General features: G+C 31.1%; 1 protein-coding gene across 2 annotated transcripts in view; it reads right to left on the bottom strand.

The window, feature by feature from the left end:
• The window catches only part of LRRIQ1 (leucine rich repeats and IQ motif containing 1), a 225,744-nt gene extending 212,009 nt beyond the window's left edge, over positions 1–13,735 (bottom strand). For both annotated transcript variants that reach the window (XM_037996759.2, XM_008004167.3), the window contains exons 1-6: positions 13,583–13,735; positions 11,304–11,415; positions 7,215–7,306; positions 5,272–5,389; positions 4,491–4,714; positions 115–189 (exon numbers count right to left, since the gene is read on the bottom strand). In XM_037996759.2, the coding sequence (XP_037852687.2) occupies positions 115–189; positions 4,491–4,714; positions 5,272–5,389; positions 7,215–7,306; positions 11,304–11,415; positions 13,583–13,714 (753 nt within the window). In that variant the 5' untranslated portion in view covers positions 13,715–13,735. The remainder of the gene's footprint in view (positions 1–114; positions 190–4,490; positions 4,715–5,271; positions 5,390–7,214; positions 7,307–11,303; positions 11,416–13,582) is intronic.
• Positions 13,736–14,041: the final 306 nt, after the last annotated feature.

Raw genomic sequence — 14,041 nt, 5'->3', positions numbered from 1 at the left:
ACTAAAATCTTGTACTACTTAGGCAGTATTATCTAAAAATAACCATTTCAAGTATAGTAATGTATTTCAAATAAAGAAAGCTTAATGTGCTAATTAAAAACAACAAATAGATACCTCATGCTGTTTAAATTTCTCTTTCCAAATTTTCTCTTCTTCATAGAGTTCATCATTCATCTTGTCCTGTTCTTGCTGAACATATGATAATAATAAATATGACTATACTCAAATATCAAAAATATTAATTATATATGATTTTCATAACCTATATTTGTAAACAATAGTTAAAGATGACAACCCAACCAATGGCTTTCAATTTTTAGTACTGGGATAAAAACTTTAATCTCAAACTGAAGTATCACATAAATAATACCTAGGGTTTCCACTCTGAGAACAGAAAGAAGTTTGCAACCTGGGAAAGTTGTGTTTATTTGAGTATGTTTATTCACAGAATATAATGTATTGGCTCGAAACACTGTTGGGCATCGTAAAAATTACAATAATGTTTGTAAAATGGGATTTGTGTTACAATTGTTTTCTCACCATGTCATACCATTTAATTTACATAAATCAGTTCAATAAGTAATGGTTTTCTTTCAATAACTCTTTATCAACACATTCAATAAGACTCCTCAGAATAAACAAAGATCGGTAAAACACAACCCCCTTCTTCAAAAACTCTTCTGATAACGTGAAGACACTATCATAAATTTACACATTACCCAAAATTTAGAAGAATAAGTTTATTACAAGGGAAAAAATATAAAAAATAATAATGGGCATGATAATTAGATCATAAAAGGTTTCATGCAAAAGACTGTATTTGAAATCACTAGGTTTTCAAGAAGAGAAATAATTTTTGGCACTTACTAAGCATTTTGAGCTAAGAAAATAATTACATCTCTGTTTTTATGAAAATCATCAGTTTACATTAGATAAAATTAAAAGAGAACAAAGGAGACAATGAGATCGGTGAGCAAATTAAATCAGTGTGTTGCTGTAAAGGAACACCTGAGGCTAGATAATTCATAAAGAAAATAGGTTTATTTAATTCATGATTTTGCTGGCTGTACAAGAAGAACGGTGCCAGCATCTGGTTCTGGTGAGGCCTGAGGATGCTTTTACTCATGGTGGAAGAGAAATGGAGCTAGTGTGTCGCATGGCAAGAGACAGAGCAAGAGAGAGAGAGAGGAGAAAGTGCCAGGCTCTTTTTTACAGTCAGATCTTGCAGCAACTAATGGAGCAAAAACTCAGTCATTACTATGGGGATAGCACCAAGCTATTCATGAGGGATCCACCTCCATGACCCAAATACTTCCCACTAGGTCCCACCTCCAACATGGATGATTCCATGAGATTTCAAGGGGATAAACATCCAAACTGTATCAGAAAGTATCGGAAATGACCACGTGAGAATCAGTAGGGCCTTCTGTAGATAGGTAGCAAGAGTGAGAACAGATGCAAAGACAACATAAACATGAAATTGCCACAAATTACCAATTCATTGGATATTTTAAAAAGTAGGAAAAGTTCTTTGATCGTTATCTTATATGAGCTATGGGAATTTTTGATGAGGTTTAAGCATGGAAGTAACATATTTTTAAATAAATGTCTGACAGTGCTATGGATAAGAGTGAGAAATGTAAGACCAAAGGTAAGGAGACCAATTGGAGAATATAGTAAATATCCCAAGTTAGACCCTCAGGCAGCTTGAACTACAAAGGAGCTGTAAAGTACATGGATGAGAAGATGGCTAATACAGTAATTGGAAGATAGTAATAAAAAAGAAGGAAGAATAAAACATTACTCTCATTTTTCTTTCTTGGACTAATGATGATAATGTGGCTTATCAAAATTAAGAATCCCAGGGAAGAACTACTCAGAAAGCAAGACAATGCATTCAGTTTTAGATACATAAAGTTCTCTGAGTATGCAGTTTTTGTAGGAGAGTTATGTAGGCTACCTTGTTTTGATACAATTGTAGATTCGGTTATCAATGATCATTTGTTTTAAGCTCCAAGGCATAACAAAGGACACATTAGGGAATTCATTAAGATGAAATTATCAAGAGAAGAGGTACATGAAGTAAGAAAAGAAAGGGACAAAAATAGAATCCATGCTGTTAGTTCCTACCCAAATCTCAGGTTGAACCCTACTCCCCATTGTTGGAGGTGGGGCCTGCTGGGAGGTGTTTGGATCATGGGAGCAGGTCCCTTATGAAGGTCTTTGACCATCCCCTTGGTGATAAGTGAGAGTTTGCTCTGAGTCCACGTTAGATCTGGTCATTTAAAAGTGTGTGCCACTTTTACAAATTACCCAGTCTCAGGCATTTTCTTTATAGCAATGCAGGAACAGCATAATGGAAAACACAAGGACAGAGAGAGAAAATGAAGTCTAAAATGGATATCAATTAGTAATTGCCAAAGATGTGAGAGAATCAAGACAATTTGATCTTACAGAAGTCAAGGGAAAGTAAAATGGTCAACCATCAAATTTTTGGTGGCATAAAATACTACAGAGGCCAAAATAGCTGAAAGAAACGTGTGACTACAATATATAGAAGTCAATGGTTATCTTCCTCAAGAACAGTTTCATTCAGTGTGGTAATGCTGCAAAAAATCTAGCAGGATTAGAATTGGATGAGAATGAAAAAAATGATACAGTATAAATAACTACTCTTTAAGAAGCTTATCATACACAGCCTTTAAAAAGTCAATCAAAGAACAGCTAAAGAAAAATATACGAATGATCTCATGATTTTTCTTTTGTTTTGTTTTTAGGATGGGAGGAAATTGAACATGCTTATAAACAATAAAAAAGGAGGAAGACGACAGGAGTGTTTCAGCATATGGAAAAAGCAGGTGTAGGTTGAAAAATGACAAAATATAAAGTAGAGGTGGAAAAGTTAACCTTTGGCAGAAGGAAGAAACCTTTCTTACTGGGATAGGAGGGAAGGCCAGTAATAATTTTAAAAAGGGTGAATACAGATATTGATACTAAATAGCTGTGGAATTAAAAGAGAAAGTTTGTATTTGATGCAAAAAAAAGTTATATGATTATTTGCTAATAACAAGGGGGGAGGAATTGAGTGTAATTCTTAAGAGATTTGTGATTGCTATTTTGGGGAATGGAGAGGCAGCTAACAACCCAGGAAAGAACTACTGAGAGTAAATTATATATTTAGAGTCAGTCATAAACTTGTGGGCTAGTCCCATTGGAAACTTTTAAGTTCCAAGGCATAATGAAGGACATATTTAGGAATTCATTCACCTAATATTATTGCATTTCCTTAAATCATAATTATATGATAAATTGCAAATTAGTTTCAAAAAATAAGTTATAATTCTTTGAGGGTGGGATTTGGTGTTAGATCTCCTTTGCATCATTTAAGCCCATAGCTGAATGCTTTGCCCTTAAGGTAGTCAGCAAATTTTGGTTATAAAACAAATAAAAATGAAAACTTTGCTTAATAGGATTGAAATCAAATGTTTTTTAAATCTGAAAATGCCACTAACACTTAATAACAATTATGCATTTTAGTACAAACCAACAAATACTACTCCAATAATCTATATTATACTCAATCTTATTTTGGATTTTTTTAATCTCCTAACCTCGTGATCCACCCATCTCGGCCTCCCAAAGTGCTGGGATTACAGGCGTGAGCCACTGTGCCCAGCCTTTAGTGTGTCTATTTTCTACACAGTAAGAAATGAAATGTACTCAACATGGAGGACTAAAAAAATGCTGAACAAGCTAATGTTCTTTATATGCAACACTCAAACCCAGCGAGTTCTGGATAATGTATAAAACAACTTTAATCAGGAAAGAGAGAGAAGTCAGTCATGCCTGTTATCCAAATATTCTAAGGTTCTGATGACCTGCAAGTAGGGTCCTAAAATCCACCAGTTTCACAATATCGATAAACCACTACTATGACCTGATTGTGTGGCTCTCCTAAGGGGAAAACAACACCAACAACACAAACGACAGAAATAAAAACAGTACAAAACTTCACATCAAAAAGGTTCCAGTTCAAGGAAGTAGCTTAATTACGAAGGTGGGGCACAGACTGTCCCTAAATGGTTGAACTACTTTTAAATATGTTTTACATGTTATATGCCAGACCACATAGCAAGGTTAATGCATACTCAAGAATTTTTCATTGCTTTTTCCAATGTTTAGAAGCATATAAAGAAAAACAACAATTTATATTGTAAATTTCAGACTATCCAGGATGACCCTTGAAACTTCATAGACTCCATCGGCCCCCAAGATCAAAAGTGTGTCTGAACTTCCAATGAATTTCAATAAAAACTAATCAAGGAGCTCATATTAAATACTGTTAATTCACAGTCAATTTCTTCCTCTATCAGAGAGTAATTAAAAGTCATACTATTAAGCTCAATCTGCACCACAATCCAAATATCAATATTCTTCAGAGGAGGTAGCTACTGATTTTAAAAATATGATGAAAAACAAAAGCAAAATACCTTCTGAATATTCTCTAATTTCTTCTTTTCAACTTTAAATTGTTTCATCCAGCAATGTCGCTTTTCTTCTTCTTCTTGAAATTGTTTTTCTTCTCTATCCCTCTGAGCTTTGAGAGTTTCTTTCTCTTTATCTTCTAATTCCTTCTGTTTCTCTTGCCAAGCCTCAAAAGACTGTCTACATTTTTCTTCCACTTCACAGTATCCAAAATTTATATCAGCATCATCTGGATTCATGAAGAAAAAGAACATTATTATTTGTAAGATGGAAGCTGTCAAAACTAATTCAAAGTATAAAAGTAATTTTAAAATTAAAAAAAAATGCCAACATATTCCCAAAGCGAGAATATGCAGCAATAGAAATTGTTGCATTGTTGAATAGACATAGAAATTTCACTGAAGTGAATAAAGTCACATAAGGTGACTTAAAATATTTCACAAAACTTAATATAAAATTAAAATCCACGAGTGAGTGTGTGTGTGTGTGTTGTCATTAAGAAATAGTTAAGAGATAGTTAAGAGATACTAAATAAAGTCAGGGATAGTGAAATCTATTGCAATCAGCTGAACATGTGGAAAAAATATTTAAATCAAGTAAATTTAGAAGGCATAAAAGTCTATGATATGTAATTTAATAAGTATAGCAAAGGCATAATAATATTCAAACATTACAATTGTTTTTCTAAATATTAAAAGAACAAAAAACAACTGTCCAAAATTTTTGAGATAACTATAATCAATCATATAAAAATTAACAAACATATCATTGAGCGATTTAGTCCACCTGGTAAAACATGTTCATCCATAGGCAAGTCATGAGGAATAGGCTCAGGAACAAAATCAGGACTGGCACAATTGGTTTTACTTCTCATAAATTCTTCTTTTTCTATTTCAGATAATATCTAAGAGGTTAAATGAGTACTAATGATTAAAAAAATCAAGATAGAGTGTAAAGCTGTCATTTTAATAATACATTAAATATTTACATGTATATACCAAGAATTTTAATGTGCTTCAGATTTCTCTCAAATACAAATCTGCAGTACATTGAAAATTATTCTGTTTACAATGAATAAAAAAGTTTTCCCATGCAAGCATAAGTAACCCTCCTTATGTTTTTCAGAACTCTAATAAGTCTTTAATATTATTTAATATTATTCCACAATATTCAATTAAACTGCTTGACAATCACTTCAAAATGTTTCTACTAATGTTTTCCTTTTAATGTATTTCTGTTTTAGGCCGGGCGCAGTGGCTCAAGCCTGTAATCACAGCACTTTGGGAGGCCAAGACGGGCGGATCACCAGGTCAGGAGATCGAGATCATCCTGGCTAACACGGTGAAACCCCGTCTCTACTAAAAAAATACAAAAAACTAGTTGGGCGTGGTGGCAGGCGCCTGTAGTGCCAGCTACTCGAGAGGCTGAGGCAGGAAAATGGCGTAAACCCGGGAGACGGAGCTTGCTGTGAGCTGAGATCCAGCCACTGCACTCCAGCCTGGGCAACACAGCGAGACTCAGTCTCAAAAAAAAAAAAAACTGGCCGGGCGCGGTGGCTCAAGCCTGTAATCCCAGCACTTTGGGAGGCCGAGACGGGCGGATCACGAGGTCAGGAGATCGAGACCATCCTGGCTAACACGGCGAAACCCCGTCTCTACTAAAAAATACAAAAAAAAAACTAGCCGGGCGAAGTGGCGGATGCCTGTAGTACCAGCTACTCGGGAGGCTGAGGCAGGAGAATGGCGTGAACCCGAGAGGAGGAGCTTGCAGTGAGCTGAGATCCGGCCACTGCACTCCAGCCTGGGTGACAGAGCAAGACTCCGTCTCAAAAAAAAAAAAAAAAACTATATATATCTATATATATTTCTGTTTTTCTGACTGTAGTGACTGTTCACATAGACAAACTTTTTACATATTCTATATGATGAAAAAGAGAACTATTCTCTAACCTAAATTATGTATACATCATTTGTATCAATTATTTTCCATAATTATATTTTCACCATACTTTAGTTGGAAAGATACAGGCTATGTATTCCAAGGAGGTAACAGTATAATAATTTAAAATTAATATTTCAAATTTAAGTATTACAAAAAAAATTCAATAGAGTAAAACATTCAAAAAGAATAAGATATATACAAGCAATTTTCAAATTATGTTAAACACATTAGGGAGGAGAAATAGGTAAAAGGAGAGAAAGTTGGATAAAATAAGAAGTAAAAATCAATCTAGGAAGTGAATCTTTAGGAGAGACTTTCTCTTAAATACATTTGTGGGATTTTAACTTAATAAACTGCTAAGGCTCTTCTTATTTTTTAAGTAAGTTTTTCTTTTGTTTCTAAAAACTGCTATAAAGTATTGTAAATTTAAATTTTCTGTAAACTCTCTGCTGGAACATAGTACATTCCTAAGAAGAGTAAATTAGAATATATTCATTATTTTCCTCAGAATTTTTAGACAACAAAATTTGTGTAATACAGTTCTATTTTATTGACATGCACATTAAATTGCCAGGTATAAATGGCTCAAGCCACCACTTTTAATATTCTTAAAGATTGAAAATTGAGTGTTTTTTAATCATATGCCAGAGGAAACCATAAAACCACAGATGATTTGCTTAAAAAAATTACATTTTTAAAATTTAAATCAGTGAAGTATCAATCTTGTGTAAGAGAGAAAGTTTCTAATTGTAACAGTGAATATTTTAAGTCAAATATTGAATATATACCTTAATTAATTGCTCTGAGCTTTCTTCATATTCAGTTGATAGTCCTGTTCTTAAACGCATATGATTATTAGAAACTGCTCCATAACTACAGTCTAGAAAAAGAATATATATATATATATAACTTCCAATATTAGAATACAATACAACATCTCAAAATTTCAAACTCTTTCTTAATTTTTAATCTCAAATTCTATCAGGGTATATTGTTGATCAGTAAGAGTAACTCAAAATAACAGAAAAATAATTAAGAATAAACAGTGGAGGAAATCTGCTCCCTTTATTCTAAAAATAAAAGTAATAAATTTCTAAAGTGCTTTGTATCATTTTCCATATTCTAGTGCCTGAAGTTTATTTCCCAGGCATAAAGAAACATGCCTTGCTTGATATTGCAATGGCACCTTGATTAGAAATCAACAAAAATTCAACTCTATCTGCCACAAACCAGACAGGACCTTGCATAAGATATTGAAAACATTTTAATAAAAATATTAATTTAAAAATTATAATTATTACCGTGTAAATGAAGAGGAATTATATTTCTTATTCTATGAGTTGTTGAATTTTGTATTTTTTAATTATGTGTGCAGACGTAGTTATGTTTATTTTCTTTCTTTCAATTAATATGTTATAACATTGTAATGTTTCCCAATAGTAAACTAACTTTACAGAGGACCATTCTGCTGGTTAACTGATTATTCACACCTAGTTTGGCAGATATTATAGATTTTCTTTTAACACCTATTCACTACCTTTCTGGCAAGCTTTCCTCTGTAAAAGGTCAAAAAGAAAAAAAAAATGACATCATCCAGATACCTTTGCAGCTAGATTTCTGAGAGTGATTTAGTTTATGTTCATAAATATATTTACATAACTCTTTTTTTCATAAAATATTATGTCTAAAGGGAGGCAGGTGATGATATTTTTATTTATATGAGCCAGAATGTGGTAGAGGGAGCTCAGAGTTGGGAGACAAGAGTGTATAGTAGAGGATTAATGTTTCCGAACTTCTTTAAGTATGACAGTAGCTTCTGACGAAGCCCAGTTTTATGATATATGTGTGGGGTTTGTTCTACACCTTGGATGTTTAGACTAGAGACTGCTTTTCCAGTCTTATTAATAATTCGGTTACTTATTGTAGTAGATAGTCCCCAAAGATGTTTCTCCCAAAGAATCATACCTACTGGTATACATACCTGTTTAGTTCCCTCTCACATAGGACACAGGCTGACCCTGTGTGACCATCAGGATGCGGCAGAAATGACGCATGATGTCTGAGAAGAGATCATGAGAAGCCCTACAAGGTTCCACCTTGGTCTCTTGGTATTTTGCTATAGAACACTTCTCAGAATCTACATGATCTGAGGAGTGAAAGCCACAGAGAGAGGCTACATGTAGGTGCCTCCAGTTGAAAGCCACATCTGAACTCTCCAGTCAACAGGTGGCATCAATGGCCAGACATTTTAATGAGCTATTTTGGAATTCTAATCCAGTCAAGCCTTCACATGACTACAGACTTAACCAACATCTGACTTTAAGTGCATGAAAAACCCAAGCAAGAACTGTCCAGGTGAGCCTAGTCAACCAACAGAACCAAAAGGTATAATAATAAATTATTTTAACTTTCTAACTTTGTTTCACAGCAATAAATATTCAGAACATCTCTCTTTATAAAAATAAACAAAAAACTTCACTGCCCATAAAGTAGCTAGTGTCTGTTCTCTACAACTGAGAACCCCAATCAACACATCTATATTCATAAATGAAACTAGCTTCTAGTTTCTTTTATTTGTGCTATGCTTATACAATTTTGATCTGAAATAATAGCTTTTAGAAATAAAGTATTTTTGCTCCTTAATGGGTTGTAAGAACTTAGTTTAACATCTTTCCTCGTTTAGCAACATTTGAGAAATCTCTTTCCACCTCTTTGCCATATTATTGATTTAATTGTTTTTCACTTTTTCAAATAATTTTGATCATTTTTCTTGAAAAATCATTAATTAATTTTAATTTAAACTATCATCCTGTGCAATAAATAATGTAACAAATAATTTAAATTAAATAATTTATGTAAGAATGAATATATAATGTAAATTATTAAATTATTACACAGGATAATTTAAATTAAATTTCAATAAATCCAAATTTAATAAATAATACATATTAGTAATAATTTAATGAATAAACTTATAATAAATTTAATAATTTTAACAATTATTTTAATTTAATATTTAATAAATTAAAATTAATGATTTATGTTTAAAATAATTCTACTAATATAAATTTAATAATTTTAAATAATTTAAATAATTAACCATTTTAAATATTAAATTAATTTAAATTTTCTGGGAAAATTATTTTATTCATTGAGATTGTCAAATATCTTTTATAAGGCTCTGATCTGTTTGATCTTGTTAGAGATCAGATTAGATTAGATTACATTAGAGTCATATACAAGATCTCATAATTTTCTAAACCACTGCTGTAACTGTAGTTGTATCACAATTCATGTAACTAATTTCTACAATTGTGTTTTCTTTTATCTTTTTCATAATTAGACTATAAATAGTCTGTATAACTGTTAATGTATTTATATTTTCATTGTTTAAACCTAGTAAAAATAAACAAAACATGTCATTAACATTCCTCATAATTCAACCATAGATAATCACTGTCAAAATATACAGTAAATCTTTACATAGCAATTCATGCTGGTGTTCGGGACAAAAATCTTGGAGCCATCTTCCTCTCTTCATTTTGTACCAGTCCACCAATATATACTTTTCTTTCCACCTTAAAACAATTTCCAGAATATGACCATATTTTCTCATGTCTACTGAAACCACTCTCATCTCTTAACATATTATTGCAATAGTCTTGTAGTAGCTTGACTACTTCAAGGCATATTCTCTACACAGTCAACAGAATGATTGTTTCCAAATAAAATTCAAATACTGTCATTGCTTACTCAAAAATTTTTATATGTTGAGAAAAGAATCCAAAGTCCACAAAATGGTTTAGAAGAGCCCTGTATCATCTAATCCCTTGTTTTCTCAGATAAAACTAGAAACGTTTACTTGCTGTTTTGCAAACATTAAGTCCATTCAGTGGGACTTTATACTTCCCTCTTTCCAGAATACAGGCTTCTTAGATAATCATGTGACTCAGCTTTACATTCATTAAGTCATTGCTCAAATAGAGACCTTGTCATAGCGACCTTCCCTGACGATTTAAAACAGCAAACCCCAGTCTCTATCTTCTTACATTTTTTTCCTTCATAGCAGTTACCACTATTGAAATATTGCATATTTGTTTATTATCTGTCTGCCTACACTGCAACATTAAAACAGAGGAGCAGAATCTTTGCCTGTTTTGTTCACCGCGGTATTCTTAGTGACTAGAACACATTGTATCATAAAGCAATATTTGTTGAATGAATATGAATATCTACATTCTAATTTATACTAAACCTACATAAATGCCATTTAATTTTAAAATAGCTTTTAACATATCATGAATATTTTTTCCATTAAATATTTGTCTAACTCATTTTTAAAAATAGGTATATTATTCAACAAAAAAAGGTCTTGTTGAACATTTAGAATGCTGCCATTTCTCATTATAAACCAAGCCAAGATTAATTCTAATTAAATCTTCGATTTTTCCATTAGTCTTACAACAATTCCAAGAAGCAAATTGGCACAGTTCAAGAAACATACTGTTGGGCTTTTCAATCAAATGATTATATTTTTCCCAAAAAATGATGTATATACTGATACTGCTAAAACAGTCTATTGATTAGTTTTATTTTCTTTAATATAAAATAAAAGGATGTCTGGTATTAATTAGAACTACGGAAACAAAATGCTGATGGTATTTACTGAAGACCTAAGAAAGATAGTAAAAAAAAAAAAAAAAATGAATGAACTAAACCCAACAGTCCAATATACAGTAGATATATTAGAAATACACTAAATGTATACACATGTGCACAGTAAGAGATAAGAACTATAAGCAATTGAGTTTACTAAATTATAATTTGTTTATATGTACAGAAAGCTTATCTGCCAGACAGATGAAAACAGTACTTACTTAAAATACCAGTATCTTCCAGGTCCTGAAGAATGAGCTCTTCAACAGCTTTACTCCTGTTCTTTATGATGTTAATACAATGAAGAACTGATTCTGGTAATTCAACCGAATCCTAAAAATTTTAATAATACAAGAAACTGTGAAAGTGTTTATTATCAAAATTATGTGTCAAATTTTGGACGCTTCATTCCACATCAAAAATGTGAACAAAACATGTAAATGAAGTAAAAGGGTTCCATACAAGCAGCATAGTTCAGACAAATATATTTGGCTAAAGTTTGCTTTTAATTTTCAGGTGGTTGTGCATTTCTAGAAAACTCTAAGAAAACAAATGAAAAGAGTTACCTACACATCACTTTTGTAGAGGCTGTTTATTTTTGAATGCCCTCAATAGTTGTATATATTTTTAGATTAATTCCAACTTCAAGTAAATTGTATCAAATATTAATCAAAACTGCAAGATTATTTTTTCAAAATATTTAATGTCAAACTAATACCTGATATAATTATTATTCCATTCAAAACTGGCTTTGTGATTATCATACACAAACTTAGTCACATTTGTGAACTGTTATAAAATATCTATCAATACAGCCTATGTAAATCAATTTGTAAATTTTCTAAATAGCTAAATATATTGATATGCAAAATGTGAAAATTAAATTCCTTCCTCCATAAACACCATAACTAGTTAGAAAATATAATGCAAATAAATAATATTCATAACAACAAAATACTTGAAGCATCTATGAACAATTTTAATAATAATCTTGAAGTTACATATATCTACATGATGACAACACTTCCTTGAGGGACTTCAAGCATAGCATGAATGAAACAATATAAATGTTTCTATATAGAAGACCATGATATGTACCTGCTTTCATTTAACTAAAAATAAATATTGTCTGCCATACTGTGTTTTCATGTGTTGAATTTAGGATTTATAGCCAGCTTTATTTTCTCCATCCTAACTAATGAAATTCAGTGTTTAGTTTTGAGAATGAACATCAGAAGATAATGAGAAAATATTACCTTTCTCTTAGTACTACAGAAAAGCATGTAAAATTCTATGTCATAAAATGAGTCCTGATAAAGTAGTGTGTTAAAAATAGTGACAAAAATATCAATTCTATTTTTCTGACATCTGTCCTGCATTGAGATTTCTATTTCTTGTTTGACTAAGAAGCATTTTAAATGAAACGATCTGGATTATAGAGATTGTTGTTATGTCCTGGGAAATATAGTTCATAATCTCTAAATCCTTAGTTAATAATTTTTTCCCCTGGTAATAATACTTACATTGATTCTAAGTGATATAAATAATAGTGAGGTATCTTAATTGAAATAGAAGGGCTTTAAAATCTTCTTCTTCCTTTATTTAAAAAGGTATAACATAATACAATCCATTATTCTGTTAGATTTCATATTCAAATAAAAATTTCAGATTTTTTTTGTCTCATTTAAATTAGCTCTGGATAAAAGACATAATAATGTAACAATATTAATTTCTCTAAATGTAATGGGTAGGTTTAGTGCAATCCTAATAAAATACAAAGTTCTGAAATCTTTAAAAAATTTTCTTTTTTAAAAAAAGCTTAGTTAAGATCTGAAAATAATAAAACAATGTGAAGAATTTTATCCATTCAATATTTAAAAATATACAACAGTAAGAAAATAATGAACAAAGTAATGGAAAAGAATAGACAGCCTTGGATAGATCATATGTACAATAACTATCAATAAGACAAATGACAAATCAATTGAGAAAAGGTAGATTATTAAACAAGAGACACTGGAAAAATTAGCTCAATATGTGCAGGAGATTTTCAAATTAGTTCTACATTTCATAACATTCCTGAAAATAAATTCCAGTTGGATTAAGGATATTGGTATAAATGAATAAATCCATGAATGAACTCTGTAAGCATATAAACATTGATAAAAATACACAAATAAAAGGATAATTTGTTTTATTCCCAAAAGTAACCATTTTGATATGTCAAAAGATTTCATATACATTTTTCTTCCCGTGTAATTTAATCATGCTAAAATGTTCACAAGTAAAAACAAAAATCAGGACACAAATATATATAATAATAATCTCAATTTTATGAAGATGTATAGGTGACTATATATATTAAATATAAGTTATATTTATATAAATTGTTTATAACAATGCTGCTAAAAATGAGAAGTATATAAAAATATCCTGAGAAAAGTAATATTTCCCCTGAAAAGCCTACTCCTGTTAAAAGGCTCAAAAGTGCAATACTTACTGTATCACTATCATCACTCTGGGTTTCTGATTTTGAATCACTCTCAGTGTCCTCTTTTTCCAAGGAGGAAATGCTGAGTTTATCCAATTCAGCTTCTATTTCTGCTTTGAGCTTTGCATCATCGTCGTCCATTATTCTTCATAGTAAAGCACAGAACTGCTTTAAAAATGAAGAGGCTAATATGTCGCTAAAAATTATGTGTTCTCTAATTTGTCATACCAATCCAACATATTTATTTAAACATGTTTTAATTTAACAAACTTTTATCACACCTTATTATGGTTACACCAAACATTGTTTTATCTCTTCAATCATTCTTTTTAAAATTTGACTACAAAATGATCAACTGTACCGTAATACTCTTGATTTATGTCTATATAATTGCACTATATAAAGATCAGAATTGTTTATAAAATTTTTGTTTCAGTGATTAATACATATAAATGTATGTGTGTATGC

This window comes from Chlorocebus sabaeus, chromosome 11 (genome assembly GCF_047675955.1).
Source record: "Chlorocebus sabaeus isolate Y175 chromosome 11, mChlSab1.0.hap1, whole genome shotgun sequence".
NCBI lineage: Eukaryota > Metazoa > Chordata > Mammalia > Primates > Cercopithecidae > Chlorocebus > Chlorocebus sabaeus.
The sequence above is the reverse complement of the archived record's forward strand: the minus strand, read 5'-3'. Positions and strand labels throughout refer to the sequence as shown.